Genomic DNA, 27,675 nt, shown 5'->3' on the forward strand with positions numbered 1-27,675 from the left:
GTTGAGGAAAACACAAGGAAAGGGCCACTTCCAAGACCCCTTCCAGCCTAAAACATCTGAAAGTTCTATGGAAAAGTGGAAAAACAGGGACTTCTCTGAAGGTCCCATGATTAAGAATCCACCTTGCAATGCAGGGGACTCGGGTTTGATCCTTGGTCATTGGGGGCAGGAGGAGAAGGGGACGACAGAGGATGAGATGGCTGGATGGCATCACTGACTCGATGGACGTGAGTCTGAGTGAACTCCAGGAGTTGGTGATGGACAGGGAGGCCTGGTGTGCTGCGATTCATGGGGTCACAAAGAGTCAGACACGACTGAGCGACTGATCTGATCAGGGAACTCAGATCCCATGTGCCATGGAGCAACTAAGCCTGTGCCCTGCAACTAGACAGAAACCTGTGCACTGCAATGAAAGATCCCAAATGACGTGTGAAGATCCTGCATGCTACCACTAAGACCTGACACAGCCAAATAAATACATTTTAAATTTAAAAAATAAACAAATAAATAAAGGCAGGAACCAAAAAAGGGGGAAAGCAATTCTGACACCAGGGCCTGTTCTCAGGGCTGGCAGAGAAGGTAAGTAAGTCCTGTGAGGTCTGACGTTAGTGTTTGTGCAGGAGGGTCAGTTCTAACCTGGATGGAAAGAAGCACCCAACCTGTCTCTGGGCAGAGAGCCCAACATCACTCAGTGGATAACCTCCCCGGAGCCCTTCCTCTCATCCCCTAGATTTAGTCTGAGTCCAGGGAATGTAGGAAGTGATTTTTGGACACAAAGAGGTCCATCTGCTTCATCCAGTAGCACAGACACTTGGTTCATTCACTTGACGTCCCCACGCTCAGCACTGAGCCAGCAACAGCCTCGGCCCCTGAGGACCACAGTCTGGACGGTGCTCAGCACCAGTGCAGACCTCTCACTCAGGAGAAGCTCCAGGTCAGTTCTGGTCTCCCGCTGGAGCCGTGGTCCTGCACATTCTGCCCTGTGACACGCTGGTGAGAGGTGTCCTTAAGGAACCCGCACACCCACATGCTGATGCACCCAGCTTTGCTAAGCACCTGTGACTGCCTTCTGGGTGCTCCGCCAGGTTCCCAGGACCAGAGCCATGTCTCGCCCTCCACTTGGGGCACATGCAGGGCCTCTGGTGAGTGGGGAGGCTGCTGGCCCAGGTCTGGCACATTAGGAAGGAGTCCCCTGGCCCATGCCTGCTGGTCGGGAGGATCACTATGACCCTAGCCAACCAACTCGCTGCTCTCTTAGCCAGCAGCCCCTGCCCAAGGGTCTGACCTCAGGAATCTCAGAACTGGGACCTCCCCAGGAAAAGGGCACCCCAGAGAGACCACCCACACTGGGCACCTCCCAGGAAATTCTCTTTCGCTGGCAGCCTGCTGCCTGACAGCCCAGCACTGACCAAAGTGGGCATTTACCACAAGGCCAGGCTTTACCTTGGGCTTCAAACAATTCATTGTGAGGCTCCTTCGCGCTGTCGGCTTCCTCATCAGACTCGAGACTCTGGAAAAACAGAAAGAGAAGGACATCAGCCACGATTAACCTGCAGGGGGTGGATCTGCCCTGTGGATAGACTTTTTGACACGAAGGCCCGAAGCCTCCCGCAGTGGACAGCTCAAGGAGTCTCAGTGGAGACCCCGGAGGCATCCATCATGAGCCCACCAAGTTGTGCAGGGTGAGCCTTGGTCCAAGGGCTGGATGCAGGTGACTGTGGCTGTTGCACACCTGCCCTTTCTACCCTCAGTCAATTAGCCTTCCCCTCCTCCTGCAGGGCCAGGGCAGGGTGGTGGTAAACAGGACATGCTCTGAGACCCCGTTTCTGAAGGAGGATGCTCTGTGGCCAGAGCTGCCCTGCAGATAGAGAGATCCAGAGACACCTTAAAACAAAATGTAGGTCCCCAAATAGCCCCTCTTCCAGTGGTGAGATGCCCTCTCCCATCCTCCTGTGTCATGTCATGCGAGCAGTGACTGGGGGGATGTGCCGAGGGCAGGGTCCACCCACCTCCACGCTTTCCAGGGACGCAGAACCGCAAAGCTGGCTCCTCGCACTGGGTATGGCCGGCTGCTCCAGTAAACCTGGGGCTCCACCTGCAGCGCCACAGGGCTCGGGCTGGCTCTGACGGCCGTACCACTTAGAGCTGCTCACGTACTTTGGGGGCACAGCCCGAGAAGCAACTGGAAAGAAATGGGAGGCGTGTGGGGCTCTTAAAAACAGACTCTGGGCCCACTTGTGCTTACAAAGATGCAGATTCGGAGGTGCAATGTAGCTCTCGAGGAGTGACAGAGAAAATGCCAGAACACAGGGAGTGGCCAACATGGGGCTGGGGCTGAGACAGCTAGGCTGGGAGACAGGACTTTCCATCCTAAACTCTTGGTGTTTCCAAGCAAAACATGCTTTTGTTATGTGATAGAAAACTAATTTAAAAATCTAGCTTTTTACACAAAGAAATAACCTTCCAATAATCCAAGTGCTCTGGAGACCAGAAGGTCATTTCCCACCCACCTGACCCCACCCCACTACAGGACCCCACCTGGACAGGACACAGAGGCAAGGACCTCAGCACAGTCAGGGAGGCTCAGACTCCGCATGAGTCTAAAGTTCAGGACAGAGGCAGGTGTGGACTTCAGCTAGGGATTCATGAGGCTCCCTTCAGCCCTAATACACCCCTGCACTTCCTTCTTCCCTCCTTACCTGCCCACATCTGTGGAGCAATGGGGACTCCGCAGGCAGAGAAGAAATGACACTGCCTCTGCAGGAACCTGTGTGGCCAGAGAGACTGGGGAGTGGAGGTGCGGCCTGGGCTGTGACAGGAGAGAACACAGGTTCGAAGGGGAGGAACCAGAAGGGGCCAGTGGGAGAGAAAGGCATAGGGTCCCAGGAAGCAAGGCCAGGCCAGGAAAACAGACCATTTGACACAGGTGGTCACGCTCCCAGGGACCACGTACCACCTCCCTTCTGTCCTCCTCACCCCAAACTGGCCTGCAGCCCCTGACCTTGGGAGCATCAGAGGAGGAGGCTGGGTCCAACCAGGCCTCCAGGAGAAACAGTGATGACGGCGACCCAGAGAAACTGAGGACAAGGGAGGAGTCTGGGGCGGAAGATGCTGAGTTCCATGTGACAGAGGACATCTACGGCGGGCTGACCATGTTCCTGGACCCTGTGAGGTTATCATGGGCAGGGTCTGGCCCTGTAAACTCTCCCCATGTGGGATTCCCGGGGCTGCTGGAGAGGAGACGGCATTCCCACTGACAGGGAGGAAATGGGAGGCTTGAGCACCCCATGCAGGGAGCAGGGGCCTGCACGCAGGCTCCGCACCTGCGCTGGTTTCTGTCTACACACAGGCTGTGGCTGGTTGCTGAGCAGGGAGCAGCGGGAAGAGAAAGGCCGTGCCAGGTGGGAGTGGGCAGCGGGGACACACTCGGGAAACCAGGGGGGCCTGACGGCACATGGACCCCCGCCTGGGGCTCCGCGCTCCCCGCTCACCGGAGGTCGTGAGCCAGCACCGCACCTGCGCCCTTGGCCTGACTGGGCTTCGGCCTCTCCCCTCCTGAGATCCCTCGGTCCGCGTCCGGAGGCCCACCTGCCCTTGTTGTGGTCCCCCCATTCTTCATTGTTTCAGCTGCTCAGCACTTTCCTCAGAGCAATGAGACGCCCAGAAATCACACACATTGGAACCGGTTCATAAATGTTCTCCGAAAGTGTCACCTCCTCCCTCCACCAGGGGGAAATGCGTCTTCAGGAACGTGTCCACGCGGCAAATCAGGCCAGGAGGGGGCAGCGTCTCACCACCCACAGAGCACAGAGCTGTGGCCTCTCAGTGGGAAGCTCTGGGGGTCTCGGCCAGTCCTCACCCGCTGCCCAGACAGCCGGCAGACCACAAGGTCAGCCGCGCCCTGTGCCTCCTGTGTGCGCATATTTATTCATAGGAGCAGAATACCAGACTCTGCAAGTTAAAAATACGTCGGTTTAGGATCTCCCTGATGGTGCAATGGTTACGACTCTGCATTGCCAATGCTGGGGGCAAAGTTTCAATCCCCAGTCAGGGAACTAATATCTCAGCATGCTGAGAGGCATAGCCAAAACATTAAACAAGCAAAAAAAAAAAACAAAAACAAAAATATTTTGGTTATGTGTTCTGTGATGGCCTTCCCTGAATGAGCAGAACTACTGAGAAGCAGAATGTTCTTCAAGACCCCAGGCATTTGGCCCCAGGGTGCCACGCACATTCCTGGCGCATCAAAGCACATGTCTCAATCATGTGGCCTGAGTTGGTGGGAAGGACCAGCAGGCAGATTAGAAAGCCGGAGAGAGGGATGCTGTGGGCTGGCCGGGGAAGCAGGTGAAGCCCATGGGGGAGACCGGGAGGGTGGCCTCCTGGGAAGCACACAGCCCAGGAGGGCGGGGGCAGGGCTTGCTGGGCTGTCACCACAGGGGCCGCCTGTGTGCACCAGCCCTGGCCGAGCCACCTCAGGCAGGCCTATGACTGACCCACCAACTGACTGGGTAATTGAGGGAAGCTCTGAAAATTGAAAGAAGAGAAAAACAGCACAAAACAAAACCGGGGTTGGTACAGAAAAGCACCAGTCACGAAGAGGTCACAAGTTGCCTTTATCATGAGTGGGTTTTGAATTTTGTCAAGTGTTTTTTCTGCATATTCTTACTTTTAATTCTTACTTGAATGGTGGTAGAATTGAGCTCTGAATCCATTTGGTCCTAAGCTTTTAGCTTTGGGGAGGTTTTTGTGTTTTGGTTTTTTTTTTAATTAATATTTGAATCTCCTTATTTGCTACTGGAGTGTTGAGTTTTTCTATTTTTTCTTGTTTTAGTCTTGACAGGGTGTATGTTTCTCAGAATTTATCTATTTCTTCTAGGTTTTCCAATTTGTAATTGTTCATGAGTAATAGCGGCCCCTTATGATGATGCTTCTTTACTTCCGAGGTATCTGTTGTAATGTCGCTTTCCTTTCTGTGGTTATTTCAGTTTCCTCTCCTTCTTCCCTTAGGTAAGGGTTTATTGATATTGTTTGCTTCTTTTGAAAAATGCACTTCCAGTTCTTGCACATGCACACTGGGCATTCTGGCACACGGGCAATGTGTTTAGAGCTGTCGCTTAGCAACGATCATTCTGGGATGAAAGATTCCAAACCGTTGAGCTTCCCAGCTGGGAGGTTGTGGCGGGACGGCTCTGGCTTCCCTGTAGTGCTTGTGTTGGGTTTAGGGGACTGTGAAGAGCCGAGGGGGAGGTGAGGTGTGTTTGGAGCCCATAGGCTCTGCGATGAAGAAGATTTTTGGCTACAGGAGTGAGAAGGGCGAGTCGCCCTTAGACTCCTCCATCAGCCTGGGGAGAGACAGAGGTCATCGTAGAACCAGCTTCCAGCCCGGGTACCGCATCCGAGACAGGGACCTCAAAAAGATCCACAAAGCTGCCAGCGAAGGCAATGTAGCCAAAGTGCAGCAGGTTCTGTTGCTCAGAAAGAATGGCCTGAATGACAGGGACAAGAAGAACAGGTAAGTGGGAGGAAGGGCCTGGCAGGGCTCCCTCCTGTGAGTTTCCCCTCCAAGGCTCGCAGACACCTTTGTGGGATCCAGCACCCCACAGACTTTTCGGCTGCAAAAGCCTTAGCTGCTTTCGGACCTGCTTATAATTCCCCTTATAGAGCACTTTACTGGTCATTTTAAAGTGATTTAACTGAATGACAGTAATCACAGAACTGAAATAAAACATGAATAGCATCTTTTTTTCCTTCTTCCTTCTCCTCCTCTTCATTTGTTATTATGCATGCATTAACATGATCTACTCATGAGTAGGAGAAGGCAATGGCACCCCACTCCAGTACTCTTGCCTGGAAAATCCCATGGACGGAGGAGCCTGGTAGGCTGAAGTCCATGGGGTCGCTAAGAGTCAGACACGGCTGAGCGACTTCACTTTCACTTTTCACTTTCATGCATTGGAGGAGGAAATGGCAACCCACTCCAGTGTTCTTGCCTGGAGAATCCCAGGGATGGTGGAGCCTGGTGGGCTGCGTCTGTGGGGTCACATAGAGTTGGACACGACTGAAGCAACTTAGCAGCAGAAGCAGCAGAAAGAGCTCTCAAGTTCTATAGCCCTCAAGAAATCTTCTGAAACTCCGTGGCTCTCACATTGTTTTTCTCATGTGATTTATGAAAACTCTTCTTCCCTTGGATCGTCCATTGTGGATATTGGCAGTGGACAGATTTTTGATGTTGTCGGCATCTTATTTTTAATGTTCACATTTTTATACCATAGTGTTATATATTACAAAAAACTGCATAGTGAGAAAAATAATCCCCATGACAGGCCAACTTCTGGGTTAAAAATTCTTCAGCTACAATTCAACAAAAAACTGCATAGTGAGAAAAATAATCCCCATGACAGGCCAACTTCTGGGTTAAAAATTCTTCAGCTACACTGTTTTATATCAGTGTACACTTATGTGTCTATGTTCTTTGCTGAAGGACCTTAGAAGACAGCTTTGAAGTAGGAAGCTGGCTGTGTCCTTGAACAGGAGGGCATTTTCTTAGGATCTATGGTCTTTCCATATTTAAACCAATAAACCTATTGTGGTTTTAAAGATTTGGGGTTACACATGCTGTCTTTAGTTGTGGTGAAATTAAAAGTTTTGTGTAGAAGGCAAAGATTTGCCCTTTTAGATATCAAAATTTGCTGGGTGACATTTTCTATTAGGAAAGATAAATTATGTGTAGATGTGGGAGAAATAACCTGGTAACTATTTAGAGAAGAGTAACTAGATTTTTATCTCACCAAAAGTTTCAGATGGAGTATGGATCGAAAATTTTAAATACACAGGGTGAGAAAAGTACCAGAAGAAAACTGAAATTCCTATCTATACATTTTTTTGTGTGCTGACAAAGACCTTTTTTTTCCTGGTTCTACTGTTTATTAACCTTAATATTTTTTTAATTGGATGGTAATTGCTTTACAATGTTGTGTTGGTTTCTGCTGTACAACATCAGAAATCAGTTGTAAGTATACGTATATCCCACCCCAGAGACCTTTCTAAGAATGATTTCAAAGGCAAGAATTCTGGAGTTTCCTGGGTTTCACCTCCCCACTCCACCCCCCCAAAAAAGAAGAAAAGAAATCTGAAAGTTGCTTTAGCGACCCCTCAAATTTAAAAATCTCTGTAGATGAAGCTGTGTGTAGGGAAGCTGGATGAGCAGACAGGACTTGTCTTTCTGGCATTAATAGGAATGTGGCACAGATAAAAATAATTTGTCATTTTCAATTTAATTTAGAATTTTTTGTGAGGGTTGGTATCCTGTGACACTTTCAGTCTTTTCAGAAGTCGAGGGAATCTTGGGAATTTCCTGGCCGTCCAGTGGTTAAGACTCACTGCTCTGGGCCCAGGGTTCGATCTCTGGTGAGGGAACTAAAGTCCTGCAAGCTACAATGACAGATTGTACAACATGGTGAATATAGCTAAGATGTTATAGTCCCTTAAATGCAGTGTAACCTGTAACAGCTGTGGGTCACTGTATGGTGCACTGTATGATATAATAATATATAACACACGTCGTCTCTAAAGCAAGCTTAGATGGAAACACCTCACAGGAATTAACCAACAGGAAAAAAGAGACATGAACAAACAAAAATGCTACAGTTTATAGTTGTAAAGACTATGAATTATAAATTATATTCCAATGTCAGAGATGTTAAAATGTGAGAAAATGAGCATATTAGAATCATCGAAGTACAATGTTGTCTCTAATCCTCAAAACATATCTGCAAAGGAGGTGTAATATCCTTTGACTTCATTCAGATTTGTCCTTGTAAGATAGTAGTAATAGTAGTAAATATGATAATACAATCTAACAATCACTAGCTGTTATCTATGCAAGGGATGGTTCTAAACCCTGTGCGTGGATCTCATTTAAGCATCGCAGCAGTGTCCTGTGAGATAACTACTACTCTGTCTCCATTTTGTTGGTGAGGAAATGGAGGTACAGAGAGGGTGAGTGACGGCTAATAAGTGACAAAGTCAAATTTAAGTTAAGCTGAATCTCAAGGTCTCACGCATTCTATTCAAGTAGACTGTTCTTTCTTTACTGTGTAAGAAGAGCTAAACTAATATATGCTGCTCTTTCTCCAGAAGAAAATGAAATATTTGTTTCAGAGGGATAGGAGTACCATGCTATTGAGTGTTTTCAATCACACAAACAGTTATTTGTTTTGAAACAATTACACTACAGTTTCCTAAAAACTTGTCTTGCTTTCATAGGACTGCGCTCCACTTGGCCTGTGCCAATGGCCATTCAGAGGTGGTAGCTCTCCTCCTGGAGAGAAAATGCCAGCTTAACCTCGGTGACAGTGAAAACAAGACCGCGCTGATGAAGGTATGGGGCAGCAAACCATGTCCACATGAGATGCATGTGATTTAACTACTGAGACTAAAAATGAATGTATCTCATTGAAATATAGGGAACTGGTGAAGCTTGTGGACTATTTACTTTGAATTCCTAGAATTCACACTCTTGTTTCTTGGCACAACACTGACAGGCCATAGAATGTCAAGAAGAGGAGTGTGCGGCTCTTCTGCTGGAGCATGGTGCCGACCCAAATGTCACGGATGTCAATGGCAACACCGCTCTCCACTATGCTGTCTTTTGCCAGAATGTATCACTCGCGGCAAAGCTGCTTTCCTATAATGCCAATCTAGAAGCCAGGAACGAGGTATAGCTCAACTAACTTTATTCACAAAATATTTGCAAACCATTTTTCTAAACCAGGAGTGTTTATTGATAACAGTATGTAAATAGGTAGACTGAGTAGTGTCCAGCAGGCCCTGTTACCATGGAAACAACTCCAAAGTCACGCCAGCAGGTGGGTGGAAAATATCAGAGCCCACAGAAAGGGCAAAGCTCCCTCAGCCACCCTTCTACCCCAGAAGGAAGATTTTCCCACTAGAACGTGCTCAGGAGTGTGTGGTAGGCTCAGATCAGATCAGTCACTCAGTCGTGTCCAACTCTTTGCGACCCCATGAATCACAGCACGCCAGGCCTCCCTGTCCATCACCAACTCCCCGAGTTCACTCAGACTCACGTCCATTGAGTCAGTGATGCCATCCAGCCATCTCATCCTCTGTCGTCCCTTTCTCCTCCTGCCCCCAATCCCTCCCAGCATCAGAGTCTTTTCCAATGAGTCAACTCTTCGCATGAGGTGGCCAAAGTACTGGAGTTTCAGCTTTAGCATCATTCCTTCTAAAGAAATCCCAGGGTTGATTTCCTTTAGGATGGACTGGTTGGATCTCCTTGCAGTCCAAGGGACTCTCAAGAGTCTTCTCCAACACCACAATTCAAAAGCATCAATTCTTCGGCGCTCAGTCCTACAAAAAATGAAGGCTTGGGGGGAGTGAAGTGATGTGATGGGTGGCTGCTTCCAGCGGCTCAGAGAATGGGCTCAGCTGCTGGAGGAGGGATGGGGGTAGGAGGAAGGAGAACCAGTGCCCAGCAGGGGGAGCTGGGGGGTGCAAGTGGGCTGGAGAGGCAGCAGGCCTGGAGCCCTGAGCCCTCCAGGACCCCGGTTCTGAGATCCAGTCACGTGGGTCAGGTCACGTTTGACACCCAGCAAGGGTGTCCTGGTGACCACTTGGTTCTCCAGGTACAAGTGGGTCTCGCACGCTCAGCCCTGGGGGGTGCTCAGCGGGGTTGCAGCTGAGTGTGGGCAGCTGATGATGGTGAAGCTGCCCCTCCTGCTCTTTCTCCTGTGGCTGCAGCTCTGGAGCTGCAGAGAGAGCTCCCCAACTCTCACAGGTGGGCTCAGTTTTCCTTGTTTGGAAGCTCCAGCCTTCCCTGAGTGAAAATATTTTGAAAGCACTTGATTGTCTAAGATATCACTTTAAATCACGATATTGCTCAAGACGCATTAGGGAGTAAAGCATTCTTTTTTGTGTCGATGGCAGATATTTGTGGTAACACTGCACTTTTTAAAGGTAAAACTTTTTCCAAGTATTTTACCCTTATTGAAAAAAAGATTTTTTTTTCCTAATTAGTCTAAAATAACACAGTAAAGCAAAATTTGCCTTGGAAATAGACATTGTCTTAAAACTCAAACGAGCATTTGACAACATAATAGAAATCTTGCTGCTGCTAACACATTCCAATTTTATGAAAAAATGATTTATATAAAAATGATTTCTCTCTCATTGCCCAAGGCTTCAGAGGCTAAAAGGAAAGGCAAAGGAGCGAGCAGATGAAAAATGCAGATCAAGTTGGAATTTTGGCAGTTGGGGTATGCCAAGAACAGGTGTTTTTTAAAAATATTTATTAGGCTGTGCTGGGTCTTAGTTTCAGTATGCAGGATCTAGTTCCCTGACCAGGGATTGAACCCAGACCCCCTGCACTGTGAGCACTGAGACCCAGCCACTGAACCACCACAGAAGTCCCAAGGTTTTGGTTTTGGGGTTTTTTTCTTTCCCCTTCAGTTTATATATTTTGGTAAGGTGCTTTTCAGTCTCAGGACAATAGTTGTTATTTTGAGAAAGAGATTGAGTGAATTGGAGACTTGCCTAGATACCAATTTTAGGAAGACTTTGCAGAAATCAGATCAGCAGTGAACAGGTGGTGATTAAGTTGGGAAAAAAAAGAGAAGAACAAATATTTAACAGAAATATTATCCTATTCTGGCAGAAACAGCCAGTTAGACAAGAGTCTGGACTCTGCTCTCAATCTAGAAGGTCTTGATGGAAAGTAAGGGGTTTATAAACAATGAGATCAGGTTGCCTTTTGTGTTGATTAGTCCCTGTTCTACCATTATTTACCCAGGAAAATTTAATTCTGTTTTGATGACTCTTATCTCTTATACTTTTCTTTTTTCTTCAAATCCTCAAGTAAGAGAAGGAACTGGCCATGTGGGTGAGAGATGAGACTGGAATGTTTGCTGCGCTAATTCTCAGCTAGAGTGTGCTGGTGAAAACCACAATCACTTGGGAAAGTTTATAAAAAAAATTTACAAGCCTAGGCTGTTCCCTGAAGATTTTGATGAAATAAATCGAGGAAAGCCTGGACATGTGTATTTAGAAATATTTCCTTGAGATTCTGATACGATCCTTGGTGAAGAACTACGGAGTGATTAAGGATAATTTCTAAGTGCACCTACCTCAAAAATAAGTAATCGATAGAAGAGTTGGAGTTTGATCAATGCTGGCTACTTCCATCAGCTCCTTCCTTTGCAACAATATTAGCCAGACTTTTTCCTCTCCCTCTGTGATTGAGAAGTTAAAAGGAATATTTTTGGCAAAATCTATTGGCCTGAATAATATAACTCCTTTTTTCTTCCAACCACTAATTATTCAGTGACACTCCAAGAGTCTTTAGAGATTTGCTCATGGCGAAGTCACTTCATCTGTAGAGTCTGACCCTTTAAGAATTTTACACCTTCTGTTATCAACCAGGTCATGAGGTCAACAGATGTTTGTTACCAACAGTGTTTTCCTGACTGCAGTAATAGTAACTCATGAGCCTTCTTTCGGTGTCAGCAGGACAGACTCTTGCAGTGTGTGTGTTAGATTTGCTGAGCCCTGGCATAAGCAAGACGACAGCTTTAAACATCAAAACCCATGAAGTTAGTACAGATGGGGATTCTTTTAATAATTTAGTTTCAGCAGTCTTAGGAACTCATTATCCATTTGGTTAATAATCTGGGAGAATTCTAGGAACAGATTGTAGTTTTAACAAGCAGTGGAAACAGTCTTAAAGTGGGAATTTTGAGTCTTGTTTTTTTAAATTTATTTTAATAAAATTATGAGTCAACAGCAATTTTTATTACATATTGAGACCCACTTTTCTTGTGAAACACATGATACTAAAGAAAGGAAAGCTTTCACATACAAATATTTGCTTTATGCCCACCTGTTTGGAAACGGCAAAACGTGAAACCACAAGTGGGCTACAGAGCAAATGTGGTCCTTGGATATGTTTAGCTTACCTACCTCCACAGACTGAGTCAACATTTAAAACTTAGCAAACTCATGCGGAAGTCTGCATTTCAGGCTTCTTGGAGAACTCAATCTGGTCCCCCTTGAGCCCATTCTACTGTTTGGTCTGCGTGTGGAGGCCGCCCCTGTTTGCTCTGCGTGTGGAGGCCTCCCCTTCTGTATGGGGCGTGTGTTCGCAGGTTTGCCAGCCTCACCTGGCTTTTTCACTTACTCAGGCCACCAGCTTTCCCTCCATAAGCATTTGAGTTTCCAATTCTTGTTTTATAGTTTATTTTGATAACTATTTCAAGATTTTAAATACAGTCTAATTAATCTATAATTGATTTCATATTTTAAAAGAATTTCTTCAGGATGGGATTCAATTTTTCAAATTAGAATTTTAAGTTGGTTGTGGCAGTTTCACACTGAATGAGTCTCCCAAACACACAGGATTATGAGAGAGAGCGCAGGGAGAATTCACGGAAGAGCAACTCCTCGAGAAAACGCTGAGTGCATATTTATTGGTAACTTATATTCTGAAGGAGATCAGTCCTGGGATTTCTTTAGAAGGAATGATGCTAAAGCTGAAACTCCAGTACTTTGGCCACCTCATGCGAAGAGTCGACTCATTGGAAAAGACTCTGATGCTGGGAGGGATTGGGGGCAGGAGGAGAAGGGGACGACAGAGGATGAGATGGCTGGATGGCATCACTGACTCGATGGACGTGAGTCTGAGTCAACTCGGGGAGTTGGTGATGGACAGGGAGGCCTGGCACGCTGCAATTCATGGGGTCGCAAAGAGTCAGACACGACTGAGCGACTGAACCGAACTGAACTGACCTTGTAATCTTTAACTAAGAACAGTAAAGCAAGACAGAGACCAGAACACTGGGATTAAGGAAGCTTCCTCCTGGAGGTCTGGAGGTAATTACATGAGAGTCGTCAAGAAAGGTCTTTGAAGAGAAGCAGTGTTGTTCTGTGTCAAAACAGCATCTAGCTAAAGCTGACCTGTCAGGTTAACTTAAGGGCGGGGGAAGGAACAAGCAAAGGAGAATGAGTAAGATTAAATTTCAGGAGACTTTGCTGAGAAAGCCAAAAAACATGGTGCCCACAGTTGGTTTTTTGGAAGAAAGAAAAACACAAAACAACCTTTCTCTTTGCGTGTTCGTGTAGAGGATAATATTCCCATTGGAATGTCTGTAAACCTCATGAGGTAACTCTTGGTCATCCTTGGATAGCTTGTGCATGCTACAGATAATATTATATAGTCCTGCCTCAGCATTGTTCCTAAAATATGCAGTTGATTTGGTAGCTGATTGATTCTCTCTGGAGGAGTGTTGAGACTAGTAATAGAGCAAGTAAATACTACAATATTCCTGATAAATACTATGATAGAAACAAAGATCCTTGGAACCAGTAAATGTTGAAAGTGAGTTTTAGAGAATGACTCTGTGGTTCATCTTTGGAAGAGGTAGAGGAGGAGCATTTTATTAGTTATCTTTTTGAAAGACGTATCTGGCTGCACTGGGTCTAGTTGTGGCACGTGGGATCTTTAGTTTCGGCACGTGGAATCTAGTTCCCTGACCAGGGATGGAACCTGGACCCCCTGCCTTGGGAACTCAAGTCTTAGCCCCTGGACCCCCAGGGAAGGCCAGGAGGAGGAGCATCTTGAAGAGATAGAAGGCGCGCCAGGGGATGAGGAGAAGGGGCTCCCTTTTGTTTACTTTCTGAATTATATGTTTAAGTTCAGAGTATCTATTGCATGATTTTCCGTTCAGTTTAGAAATAGGTTAACTGTGTACATTAGAAATGGTTTTTCCTGTTTTACAGGATGGCCTTACACCACTCTTACTTGGCATAAGTGAAAGGAAACAGCAAATGGTGGAATTTTTAGTAAAAAAAGAAGCAGATATACATGCGGTTGATAAGATGAAAAGGTACAGTTGTTCTTTTTCTTTTTACAAACCTTAGTGCTGTTCTCGGGTGCTAAGATCAAGATTAAATTAATAACAGGTTTCATTTGTGATCAGCACTTCATCAGTTAGGTAGAAAATCAATTATTCTGACTGGGAATCGTGAAAAACTATATAGCAGGAATATATAGCAGGATTCATATTCCTTTATAATATCGAGTGATGTCATATGCAACCTATTCTTTTTTCTGGTTGATCTTGTAGTAGCTGAGGGATTTCATACTAGTTTCATTAGCTGTATAAAATATGGATTCTGCTTTTCAGTTTACCTTATGACAGTATTGAATTTCTTAATTATTTTATAACGATTGTTTAACCTCTACTTCGTATGTATTTTTCCTTAAAAGATGCATACTAAACATAAAGGACTTGATTTTGTCTTTTGGATGACTCTTTGCTTTCAGTTACTTTCTTTGAAATATACTGATGTTATTAGATTGCAGAAGAGTCCTTCACAGTTTAGTGACTAAACAGCAACAAAAAAGTGATGAGTAATCACTGTCACCAGATACTGTGGGCTCATCAGTTTTTATCCTTTTTCATTTCTAGTACATTTTGATGTTTTCATTTTAAATGAAGGTGGAAGGAAGAATGATAGGTTTAATTGGATAAACAGTTCCTTTAACAAAGATAAGTCAGAGGTGGATGATACAGATGAAAATGATGGGCTTTAGATTCAGACTGGGTTCAACTCCTAGCTTTCCTACCTATTAGGGTTATGACCCTGGGCACAGTACTTATCATCAGCAAATAAGTTTCCTGGTACAAAAAGGCAAATAGTAATGCATCCTTCAAAGGCGGCTGTGTGTATATATAGCATTTCATTTCGTGAAAAGCACATGCTTGTCAACATAATTAAGTGCCTCGGTGACTATTTTTATTTCCATTATTGTTAATATTTTTGTTTTAAGCCTGCAAATAGCCTTTGCTTAACCCAACCTCTAGCTGACTTTGAAGCATAATATATCAGACTAAGGAGGAAACGGGGGATTCGTCCTTTAAATACTCACCTGCCTCAGATAAGTGACCTCAGCATAGTTTCTTGTCCATCAAGGACTTTGTTATTATTTTTTTAAAGCATTTATTTATTTGACTGCGTGCAGTCTTAGTTGTGGGAACTCTCAGTTGCAGCATGTGAGATGAGGTTCCCTGTCCAGGGGTGGAACCTGGGCCCCCTGCATTGGGAGCCTGGAGTCACAGCCCCTGGTCCACCAGGGGAGTCCTCATCAGGGACTTTTGAAATAGTAACTGCTGCTGCGTGCCATCCCAGTGGGGCAGGAGGCTTCTTTTCCATCCCTTCATTTTAGCCGTGGAAGTAATTTACAAGGATGTACACTTGAGCATGTAAATGGTCAGTTCTTCATGGAAGGGCAAGATGTTAACTTGGTAAAGCATATCAAACGAGCTTTTTTTGTAAGTTAACTCAACTTCCTGAGGGTGACGTCATCTCTCTGTTGTTTTAGAACCGCCCTCATACTTGCTGTCAATTATGAATGTACCGATGTAGTCGGTCTTCTCCTTCAGCGAGGTGCTGATGTCTTTTCTCCAGATGTCTTTGGACGGACTGCGGAAGAATATGCTGCTATTAGTGGTTTTAATATGTAAGTGTTTACATTAAAATGCCAGGTATCACTAAACTGCAGCCAAAAAGAATTTTAACTGTTACTTGTTACATGACCAGTGAGAGTTGTCTGTTTGGTGCAGGCAGCTTCTATCCTGTGGGGGCACCTTTCCTTAGGTCATAGGTTCCCTGTCATCCTTCCCAGAGTAGTGGGTGTCAACTTGCCTGAGATTCCATAGTTACAGTTGGCCCCCTCATGGGATCTGTTTCCTGTAAGAATGAAAATCTTCCAAAGGATTTATCTGCCTCATTTACCAGAAATCCTTAAATCTCAAGTAAGTTAGTTCAGAGAGGAATTTAGAGAGGTAAGCCCTGCCTAGGACTTGCCAGGATCCATTGTAAGAGTAGGGTAACATCTTCCAAGTGAATCGGAGATAAACATGGAGATTAAGCATCATTGTCAGAAAGATCTGCTGGTTGAGAGTTTGAGCAGGTAGAGAATGGAGAGTAGCGGTCCAGGCCAGGTCTTGATTGTGATTAGTTTTCTGCACTTGGTGTGATTAGCTGCAATAAAGGGGGATGATTATGTTATCTAATGTAGTGAGTTCATATTTTATAAATAAATTTAGGTACAAATTATATAAGAGCTGAGGTTCCCTAAATTACGAACCACAAAGAACAACTGATCACCATAATTAATAACAGTTTCCTACAGCCCTTGAATGCTAAACATATAAGAAAACAGACATTGGTTTTATTGGGGATTTCAAAGTAGTTCCAGCAATAAAGTTCAAGAACAAATTATTCCATTCTGCAAGCATTTTGGGGATATATTATCTCATTAGATCCCAGTTGTGTAGAGGAAGACTTTGAACTCCACAACTTCTCTAGAAACAAAGAGCAGTTGGTTACAGAGCTGGGATTTGCAAGTTTGAAAGAGTTTTCGTATGCCAAGCTAAATCTAGTTAATCTACTGAGCTATATTGCCCTCAGTTCATGACTACTTCATCTTCCTTTTCTTTCTCCTTTAAATACATACTAAGCAAAACTTTGTAGAACTTAGAAACTTGAAATGTATGGGACAATTGTAGTTTTGATATTATCGCTGACCTTGTCTGTCTGAAATAATCTAAGAATTTAACATATTTTGTAGTTGTTTTTCATATTAGTGTTAAAAAATTATTTATCACATTTTTAACACATAGCATTTGCGAACTGATCTCTGAATATAAAGAAAAGAGGCCTAAAACTACTCCCGAAAACAGCAACCCAGGTACGTCATCTGCTAATAATGAATTACTCTTGGTGATTCCACCATAGATAAAGTAGGAGTGAGGAAGTTTCAATAATGAAAGAACTATGATAAAATTAGTATAAAATGCACGTGTATTTTATTTTTAAATTAATTTCTTAATAGTCTAGTATTCAGAATTGTTAAAGAAGTTAATTGTAGGTAATTTAACATCAGAGACAGTATTGTCTGAAAAGAATTCCATGTATTTAATCACAGCCACTAAAATCCTGTAGTAGATTTTTGTGTAAATTAGAAAAAATGTTTGTTAGTATGATATATATTTCATCTATAATCATATTATAACACATTGGACTTCTTATAAAAGTGGAACTTTAACTTTTACAAATAGTTTGCATTTAGTGAATGAATAGTTATCAGTTACTGTGTAGTGATTAGTCTCATTAAAAAAGTTACCATCGTTTAAACTGGAAACCTCAACAATCCCTTCCTGGTAGGATAAGAAATGATAAACAGTAAGAACTGCAATGCTGAGCCAGTGTGCAGTGTACCAGGAAGAGATTACTTTCGAAAGATACCTTGGAATAGTACAGATCAGAAAAGCAATGCCTAGTTGAGAACCACCGGTTATTTTGCTTATTGTACCAACAAGGTCTCTATTACCAACTTTATTCCTCACAGATCCAAAAAGAGTGAGATAGGTTGGCTTCATTAGAACCAGATGTTTCCTTCTGTGTGTTGGATAATTGTCATGATAGTATAGTTTTGTAAGAACAACATGTTCTGTTGCCATTCTTTAAAAGAGTATCATAATAGATTTTCAAATAGATCAACTCAAAAGACCCCAAACACTTCACATTAGCAAAAACACCACTATGCCCCCTTGATGTGGCATCTAGCACATTGTACAAGCTGTCTGAGAACACCTTTAAACTTAGTAGACCTCTATCTAATCAAAAGGGGCTTCCCAGGTGGCTCAGTAATAAAGAATCCACCTGGCAATGCCTGAGATCCTGGTTTGATCTCTGGATCGGGAAGATCCCCTGGAGAAGGAAATGGCAACCCACTCCAGTATTCTTGCCTGGGAAATCCCATGGACAGAAGAGCCTGGTGAGCTATAGTCCATTGGGTCGCAGAGAGTTGGACACGACTCAGTGACTGAACAACAACAACATCCATCAAAGGACTTCTGTATGTTAGAGAAGATACAGAGATGACATAGAGTCTTGGTCTTCGATATGCTCAGAACAGAATAGAGTTGTCCCTGGTTACTTTCTATAGTTTTCTAAACACACTTTTCAAGGAAATCATTCTTATTTATTTGTTCATTTGTTCACTGAAGAGATAACTATCAAGTGTCTTTTACGTACCAAGCATTGTTCTGATGTTACAGTGTGCAAATATTTAAAAATCACTGCCCCTGCCCTCCAGGCTCGAGCTTGGAGGACCCCTCTCCCTCCATGTGAGTCATCCCTCCAGCATCAGATCATGACGACACATGTGAAATGCTGTCCAACAGCACCAGAGTCTGTAGCTCCTTCCATCCTTCCCTTCCTCCCCTTATTCATCAGCTTAGGATCTGATGACGAATGCCTTCCAAGCTGAAAAAGCATGATTTCTATCAACATTTGCCATATAATGGGGAGGATTGATATAATGATATCCCTCAGTAGAACAGAGCACTGTTTAGACCATCCTGCTCTAGGTGGTCCAGATACCCTTGAACAATGGAAGGAAATAGTCTCAAGAGAGTGTACTTTTCACATGTATTAGTACGTATACACATATATTTAAAACATTAAGAAGTTTAGCTTATGTGTACCCTACTGCCTGCTCACCACAAGTCTGGTCCTCATCCCCACCACCCAGCTGACCCCCTTCACCCATTTGCCCTCCCCCACCTCCCTCTCAAGAGATCATCCTTTCTAAATCTGGAATCACTACATCTCCCATACTTCTCTTACATTTGGAAAGAGGGCCAGGAAGACTTGTTTCCTATGTTTTCCCACGCTCTGAAGTTCAGTGCCTGTAGACCAAGCTTCCCTGTGAGAGGGCGTTTTCATCCTGAACTGAAGAGCCAGAGAAGTTGTGTTATGTCCAGCAAGACACCTGTTCCTCTGTTCACTGCTGCAGGCAGTGGAAGTCCAGGAACACTGTGCTGTTTCAGCGTGCTATTGACAGCATATCGCACTGATTCTATTAATGGTGCAGTATCATTTTCTGTCAGTCTCCTAGAGTTTGGTTAGGATTATGGTCATTGTAAACAGCAGTTCTTCCTTCTTTCCCTCTGTTCTACATTTGATGACTATAAGGAGAGCAATGGTTCTTAGGTATTAGTGGCCCATGAATATAATACAATCACTGCTCCCTCTAGTGTGGTCTCCAGGTGTGGTCCCAAAGGAACACTTTTAAACAAAACATCAGTCTTGAGGTTTTAATCGTCTGTATTTTTCTTTTGTTGATTTAAAATGTGTCTTACTTTTTTCTTTAATAGCAGCTAAGAGTTCTGAAGAAGACTCTTTAAGCAGGTAGGATTTGATGGATTTTTTAAAATTGTATGTGTTACTAAGAGAACACACAGAGAAGAGAAGCTAATGTTTGTTGAGTGTTCTGCTCTGGGTTAGAGACTGCATTATGTGCTTAACGTTTGTGACCTCATAGAGTCATCAGAACAGCTTTGTAAAGTAACTGTGTCCTACTTTTACTTAATTAGGCAACTGGTTTGGGGAGGTTGATGAATGACCCATGATTTCATGGTTAAAATGCGTTGACCTGTGATTTGACAGCTGGCCTGCCTGGCTCCAACATCCACTCTCCTGTCCCTCAGCAGAGATTGAGAAGTACCCGTGTAGCATATAAGTGAAACATATAAATTATTTCTTTGACTTGTGTCCATTTTAAGTTTTAGACATTGCGGGGAACTCCTGTATTCCCTTTACAGTGAAGGGGAGGAATGGGGCCTTCTCCATAAGTGATTTCCCTGCTGAAGGACCAAGACTGCCATTTTTGATGGACACAGTCTAGGCTCTGAACCAGGGACAGACAATGGAGAAGGAGCAGCATATCCTTCTGCTTTAAGTCACCAGGTTTATTGCAGTTTGGGCAAACAAAAGTTATGTCAGTCCATCAGTTAGATTTTCAGTTCAGCTGTTAGGACTTGGTGAAAACATGTTATTTTCAGGCTCTGCCAATATATTGGCTGTCAGTCTTTGCTATGGAAACTAAGAATGAGTCTTACCTAGATATGTCCTAGGTTGGGAGAGATGGAAGCAGAAATAGGTAACTAAAATCTCTTTTGGAGACTTCTCTGGGGGTGCAGTGGTTAAGATGGTTAGTAAGACTTCTCCTTCCAATGCAGGTGGTGTGGGTTCAATCTCTGGTAGGAGGAGCTGAGATCCCACATGCCTTGGGGTCAAAAAGCCAAAACATAAAACAGAAGCAACATGGCAACAAATTCAATAAAGACTTTTAAAATGGTCCACATCAAAATATCTTTTAAAAAATGTTTTAAAACAGAGGCCAAATTTTAATTATGTCAAGAAACTTCGTTTACTACATAGATAGCCAAACTTTCACTTGCTTCTTTTTTTTTTTTTTTCATTTAGAGAAATGAACTCACTCATTTTCTTTGTGTTTATGCTCTAAAGGTTTTCCAACAAACCTGGTGTGGATTCATGGCCTACATCAGATGATGACATGTTAGGTTCTGAAACCAAGGTAAGGTGGTCTCTTGTGAAATTAGTTTTCATGCTCTGAATTCAGTTTCATGTAGTGTTTACTCTTAAATTCAGCAATGGTGTCCCTCTCACTGTTTTATGTTTGTAATGGAAAGTTCTTCAGAGCAAACTATTTTATAAAAATATGACTAGTTGATTTTTTTTTTATTTTTAACTTTGGTAAATACTGAAGGTGGGGTGAAGAAAACAATGGGCTGGAAAATATACAGTGACAGGAAAATTGTATTGGGAAAAGCTTTCCCGCAGTGAAGGAAATATGAATTTTGGTCAAGGATAGAGTCTTACTGTGAATTTTAAACCATAAGGACATGACTTTTGCAACACTCATAATGATGTCTTTAGTGGATATAATTACTTATTTTAATAATCATGGAATCTTCCTGGAGCCTTTCAGTTCCAAAACTATATAGTATATATCATCTAGTTGCCCTCCCGCCACTACCCACCACCCCTGGACACTTTATTTTGGTTTCTTGGCGTTGGCAACCCTCTCCAGTACTCTTGCCTGGAAAATTCCATGGACAGAGGAGCCTGGTAGGCTGCAGTCCATGGGGTCGCAAAGAGTCAGACACGACTGAGTGACCTCACTCTCACTTTTCACTTTCATGCATTGGAGAAGGAAATGGCGACCCACTCCAGTGTTCTTGCCTGGAGAATCCTAGGAATGGGGGAGCCTGGTGGGCTGCCGTCTATTGGGTCGCACAGAGTCGGACACGACTGAAGTGACTTAGCAGCAGCAGCAGCAGGGTTGTTAGGAGGGCCTTTTTTTTTTTTCTTTCTCTGTTTCTGTCTTGGCTCTGCATTAAGACTAAAAAGTTGAAGTTATAGAGATTTAGAAATTAAAATTCTGTGTCTCCAAAATCCATATTATAAAGGGATTCCACTGTGTTTTCTCAAGCATTCCATTAAGAGTATATTCACAACTCTTCATCTCATTGAAGAATGCATGTTTGCCTAAAATAATAACCAGCTATAGAAGCGGTTTCCCTTGTGGCTCAGACAGTAAAGAATCTGCCTACAATGCAGGAGATCTGGGTTCAATCCCTGGGTTGGGAAGATCCCCTGCAGAAGGAAACAGCTACCCACTCCAGTATTCTGGCCTGGAGAATTCCATGGACCATATAGTCCATGGGGTTGCAAAAAGTCGGACACAACTGAGCGACTTTCACTTCATAGAAGCAGAGACTTTTAATAACCGTAAGACAAAACTTACAACTTGAGATTTTTTTTTTCTATTGTAGTTTTAAAAAAACCTACTCCAAGTTCTTGTGACACATTCTAAAACTTCAGATTTCAGACATTTTGTCTTACTGTGATTGAAGTATTCATCTTACAGCCCCGTATCAGTGTAAGCCAGTGGAGTTCAGGAAACAACTGTGCATCTCCTGGAGCACGTAGCATAGGTCTCGAGTGTAAGAATCCTGTTAATAGTTTTTGAATGTGAATAAATGAAGAGAGAAATGGTATCCTATATAATGTTGCAGGTAATATAGTTCAGTTGAGTTATGTTGAGGAAGGAGGTCCTGCATAACAAGGAAATAAATAAGAAATACGTGAAAAGTAAAAGGTTATAGTATTTTTTTCAGTGTCCACCAATTGTGAGATGAGAATTTTAGGTTAAAATTTTTGACCTTTTTAGCCCCATCTTGTGTTCCATTAAATGTTTCTTTTCAAGCCATACATTCTCCTCAGAATTTTGATTACCAGTTCTTTTTCCCAGTAAATAGTTAGGAATATTTCTTAATCAATTTTCTCTCTCTCAAGTAATACTTTACAACATTCAGGTAGTGATAGATGACCATGTGTGGCTAATCAAATGACATTTTTTATAGTGGCAAAATTCAGCTCTAATATGGTAGTATTTATAAACAAAAAGATTTAGAGTAATACTGACTGCTATACTAGGGATATATTATGAACAAAAGCCTCTGTCTTAAATATATGTTTTGTATACAATGTATGTTGATATTTTCATAAAATTTGAAGAACAATATAGATGCATAATTTATATATTAATAAAAGCATTGAAAACAGAGGCTTTGTTCATAGTATATCCTTAAGAATACTGATATATTACTGATCTATTGTATATGAATTTTAAATATATGTGTTTTTCCACAAACCTTATTATACTTATTTTTTTCCCTTAACTTTGTACTTGACTAGGAACGTCTCTCTCTTTGCTTTCTTTTCCTCCCCCACCTTTTTTTTTTTTTTTTTTTTTTTTACTGTTAACCTAATTTTTCCTTGTGGAATACTTTTCTTCAGTGTCTGTTCTTTCAGTCCATCTCTCTCTGCCTCTATTGTGAACATGTTTGATTATGGCTTTCTGTTTAGTGTGTTTGTGGCTTTCATTCATGATCATTTCCCTACAGGTTTACTCTTAGTTTTTTTTCCCTTTTTCTTTGAAAGAGCCGAATTGAAACAATCATTTGTCTTTAGTTGTTTAACAAACAGAATAGAAGTAGCTTATCCTGTATGCACTTGTAACGTATCTAAATAAGGTTCTACTAAAATCTAAACTTTCATATTTCCCTTCCCAAGTGATAATTCATGCATATAGATATCATGCAAGCATATGTCAAAATATAGCAATTAATTTAAATGTCTTAGTTTTTCAATAGTACTCTAAACTGCCAGGGATAAATTTTTTTTCTAGAACATTTTGGTAGAGAAATAACCTAGTGGGTGTCATAGTATTTGTACAGCAGTCAATTAGGGGTAAGGAGAGGAACATCTGGGGTTTCTGATGTCATCTGTCATAATGCTTACCCTATGAGAAGGTTAGTCAGTGGCAGAACTGGGATTTGAATCCACATCTGAATGACTCAAGAGCCTGTGTTCTTTGTGTTAGATCATATAGTAATGGGGGAGGTTATAATTCTTTTATTCAAGTTGATACTTATTATTCATCAAGCTCTTATTTTCTTCTCCAGAAGGAACCAAAACCAAACTTAGCAAAGCTAATGAAGGCTTTTCAGCAATCCAAGAGAAACCGTAAGTTATTTGAAGACTGTCCTCCTGGTGTTATTCACTGATTTGAAATGACAGAGGTTCTCATGTACTCTCCCCTGTTTTCACTGTATTAGAAGCAGAATGTGGCATTGTGAGACGAGAGAATACCACCCTCTCTGAGAACAATAATTCTGATAGTGAAATTGAAGATGTGGCTGAAACCCTTCCCAAACCATCACCTGGAGTCCAGGGCTTCTCTCATCCTGCCTCCCCAAGGCCTGATCCTCTTCCAAAACCACTCAAGACTCTAGCAGGCCTTGGTCTTGCAAAGGTAAGTTGTTTTGTTTTTAACACTTTTTTCCCCTGTACTTTTTTACACACCATCCCCTTGATCCTTATGATGACAAAAAGGATCCCACCGCAGAAATGGAAGACATCAAAGTCATGATACAAAATGATGTGATAATAAGAGCAATATATCTGCATGATTCAGATTTATAAATGTTGCCATACTAAGTATGCCATTATGAAAGAAAAAAAATTACAAAGCAATTAGGAAAAACAGCTAAATGAATATGAAGACGGGGAGGGGGATGAAGGAGAAGAATTCATTTAAGAAGGATAAGATGAATACAAGACGAGACAGAGGAGGCGGTCCTAAGATGGCAGAGGAATAGGACAGGGAGACCACTTACTCCCCCACAAATTCATCAAAAGAACATTTGAACGCTGAGTAAATTCCACAAAACAACTTCTGAATGCCGGCAGAGGACATCAGGCACCCAGAAAAGCAGCCCATTGTCTTCAAAAGGAGGTAGGAAAAAATATAAAAGATAAAAAGAGAGACAAAAGAGGTAGGGATGGAGATCCATCCCTGGAAGGGAGTCTTAAAAAAGCGAGAAGTTTCCAAACACGAGGAAGCACTCTCACTGCCGAGTCTGTGGTGAGCCTTGGCACCACAGTGGGCAACATAACCAGGAGGAAAAATAAATTAATAACTAAAACCCACAGATTATGTGCCAAACGATAACTCCCCCAGCGGAGAAGCAGCGCAGATGCCTGCATCCTCCACTAGCAAGCGGGGGCTGGGCAGGGAGGCGTGGGCTGCATTGCTTAGAGTAAGGACCGGGCCTGAATGCCCCGAGGGCAATCTGAGGGAACTAACTTGGGCTAGCAAACCAGACTGTGGGAGAGCTACCACGCAAAAAGCCCTAACCTAAGACACCACCAGGCCCACTCACACAACAAAGGACCGAGCAGAGCTAGCCAGCTACAGGCCAACGCATCCCCCGCCTCCGGTGACAGGCAGGCAAAGGCAGCCAGAGCCGGAAGGGGGCAATCGCAGCCCCAGAGAGGCATTATCTACGAAACTGCAAGCAGGCTTTGTTGCTAACCAAGACTTCTTGGGATTCTGGACGGTCAACATCTGCCTGAGAAGGTGCACTGGTTGTACACCCAGAAAACCAAACGGCAGGGACGGGGGAGGCGATAAGTCGCACCAACCGCGCTCACCAAACACCTCATCACCTGAGCTGCTCGGACCTGAGAAGTGCACCAAACGCAGGCCCAACGGAGTCTGCACCTCTGAGGAGTACCCCAGCGCCTGAACCTGAGTGGCTTAAACTTGGGAGGTGCAGGCAGCCAAGGGCTGGCCTCCGACAGTTCCTGGCGGAGCAACCTGGAGCCTGAGCAGTGTGGGCAGGGAGGACACATGTGCCGTGAGCAGGGGCAGGCCCAGTGTGGCTGAGGCACTGCAAGCACACGCCAGTGTTATTTGTTTGCAGTGTCCCTCCCTCCCCACAGTGCGACTGAACAAGTGAGCCTAAAAAAAGTGTCCACCACCACCCACCTTGTGTCAGGGCCGAAATCAGACACTGAAGAGCCCAGCAAACAGAAGAAGCTAAAACCGAGGGAACCTCCTTGGAAGTGACAGGTGCAATAGATTAAAACCCTGTCGTTAGTACCGACTACATAGGGAGGGGCCTATAGGTCTTGAGAAATATAAGCCGGATCAAGGAACTATCTGAAAATGAACTGACCCCACACTGCCCACAACACCAGAGAAAGTCCTATATATATTTTTACTATTTTTATTATCATTCTTTATTTATAAAAAAATTTTTTAATTTTTAAGTCCTCTATTACTCCTTTTTCATTTTTATAACCTACTATTACTTTGCAAAGAAAAAAAAGAGAGAGAGAGAGAGAAAGAGACCCTATTTTTTAGAGCAAACTTCCTATATATATATATTATATATATATATATATTTTATACTTTTTGTGACTTTTTTTTCCTTTAATATTGAATTTTTGAAAATCCAACCTCTACTCTAGATTTTTAATCTTTGCTTTTTGGTATTTGTTATCAATTTTGTACCTTTAAGAACCCAATCTTCAGTACTCAAGTTTACTCGGGAGCAAGATTACTGGCTTGACCGCTCTCTCCCACTTTGGACTCTCCTTTTTCTCCACCAAGTTGCCTCTATCTCCTCCATCCCCCTGCTCTTCTACCCAACTCTGTGGATCTCTTTGTGTGTGCCGGACGGTGGAGAACACTTAGGGAACTGATTACTGGCTGGATCTGTCTCTCTCCTTTTGATTCCCCCTTTTATCCTCCTGGCCACCTCTGTCTCCTTCCTCCCTCTTCTTCATGTAACTCTGTGAACCTGTCTGGGTGTCCCTCACTGTGGAGAAACTTTTCATCTTTAACCTAGATGTTTTATCAATGGTGCTGTATAGATGGAGACGTCTTGAGGCTATTGTAAGAATAAGACTGAAAACCAGAAGCAGGAGGCTTAAGTCTAAATCCAGAGAACTCCTGACTCCAGGGAACATTAATTGACAGGAGCTCATCAAACGCCTCCATACCTACACTGTAACCAAGCACCACCCAAGGGCCAACAAGTTCCAGAGAAAGACATACCACGCAAATTCTCCCGCAACACAGGAACATAGCCCTGAGCTTCAATGTACAGGCTGCCCAAAGTCACTCTAAACCCACTGACATCTCATAACTCATTACTGGACACTTCATTGCACTCCAGAGAGAAAAAATCCAGCTCCACCCACCAGAACACCAACATAAGCTTCCCTAACCAGGAAACCTTGACAAGCCACCCGTACAACCCCACCGACAGCGAGGAAACTCCACAATAAAGAGAACTCCACAAACTGCCAGAATAGAGAAAGGCTACCCAAACGCAGCAATATAAACAAGATGAAGAGACAGAGGAATACCAGCAGGTAAAGGAACAGGATAAATGCCCACCAAACCAAACAAAAGAGGAAGAGATAGGGAATCTACCTGATAAAGAATTTCAAATAATGATAGTGAAAATGATCCAAAATCTTGAAGACAAAATGGAATCACAGATAAATAGCCTGGAGACAAGGATTGAGAAGATGCAAGAAAGGTTTAACAAAGATCTATAAGAAATAAAAAAGAGTCAACATATTATGAATAATGCAATAAATGATATCAAAAACACTCTGGAGGGAACAAATAGTAGAATAATGGAGTCAGAAGATAGGTGAGATAGAAGATAGAATGGTAGAAATAAATGAATCCAAGAGGAAAAAAGAAAAACGAAGTAAAAGAAATGAGGACAATCTCAGAGACCTCTGGAACAATGTTAAATGCCCCAAAATTCGAATCATAGGAGTCCCAGAAGAAGAAGACAAAAAGAAAGGCCATGAGAAAATACTTGAAGAGATAATAGTTGAAAACTCTCCTAAAATGGGGAAGGAAATAATCACCCAAGTCCAAGAAACCCAGAGAGTCCCAAACAAGATAAACCCAAGTTGAAACACCCCAAAGCACGTACTAATCAAATTAACAAAGATCAAACACAAAGAACAAATATTAAAAGCAGCAAGGGAAAAACAACAAATAACACGCAAGGGGATTCCCATAAGGATAACAGCTGATCTTTCAATAGAAACTCTTCAGGCCAGGAGGGAATGGCAGGATATACTTAAAGTGATGAAAGGCAATAACCTACAGCCCAGACTACTGTACCCAGCAAGGATCTCATTCACATATGAAGGAGAAACCAAAAGCGTTACAGACAAGCAAAAGCTGAGAGAATTCAGCACCACCAAACCAGCTCTCCAACAAATACTAAAGGATATTCTCTAGACAGGAAACAGAAAAAGGGAGTATAAACTCTAACCCAAAACAATAAAGTAAATGGCAATGGGCTCATACTTATCAATAGTTACCTTAAACATAAATGG

General features: G+C 43.2%; 2 protein-coding genes across 2 annotated transcripts in view; one reads left to right on the top strand and one right to left on the bottom strand.

The window, feature by feature from the left end:
• LOC139186648 (ninein-like protein) overlaps positions 1–3,195 on the bottom strand; it is a 43,913-nt gene extending 40,718 nt beyond the window's left edge. The window contains 3 exon segments of the mRNA XM_070801975.1: positions 1,444–1,510; positions 2,010–2,182; positions 2,700–3,195. Of these exon segments, the coding sequence (XP_070658076.1) occupies positions 1,444–1,510; positions 2,010–2,182; positions 2,700–3,180 (721 nt within the window). The 5' untranslated portion in view covers positions 3,181–3,195.
• A 1,965-nt stretch (positions 3,196–5,160) lies between these two features.
• LOC109567863 (ankyrin repeat domain-containing protein 26-like) overlaps positions 5,161–27,675 on the top strand; it is a 74,515-nt gene continuing 52,000 nt past the window's right edge. Inside the window, exons 1-10 of the mRNA XM_070801946.1 lie at positions 5,161–5,515; positions 8,269–8,383; positions 8,547–8,720; positions 13,792–13,898; positions 15,398–15,535; positions 16,701–16,768; positions 19,242–19,275; positions 20,395–20,464; positions 23,421–23,481; positions 23,574–23,770. Of these exons, the coding sequence (XP_070658047.1) occupies positions 5,283–5,515; positions 8,269–8,383; positions 8,547–8,720; positions 13,792–13,898; positions 15,398–15,535; positions 16,701–16,768; positions 19,242–19,275; positions 20,395–20,464; positions 23,421–23,481; positions 23,574–23,770 (1,197 nt within the window). The 5' untranslated portion in view covers positions 5,161–5,282. The remainder of the gene's footprint in view (positions 5,516–8,268; positions 8,384–8,546; positions 8,721–13,791; positions 13,899–15,397; positions 15,536–16,700; positions 16,769–19,241; positions 19,276–20,394; positions 20,465–23,420; positions 23,482–23,573; positions 23,771–27,675) is intronic.

This window comes from Bos indicus, chromosome 13, assembly GCF_029378745.1.
Source record: "Bos indicus isolate NIAB-ARS_2022 breed Sahiwal x Tharparkar chromosome 13, NIAB-ARS_B.indTharparkar_mat_pri_1.0, whole genome shotgun sequence".
In the NCBI taxonomy this organism is placed as follows: domain Eukaryota; kingdom Metazoa; phylum Chordata; class Mammalia; order Artiodactyla; family Bovidae; genus Bos; species Bos indicus.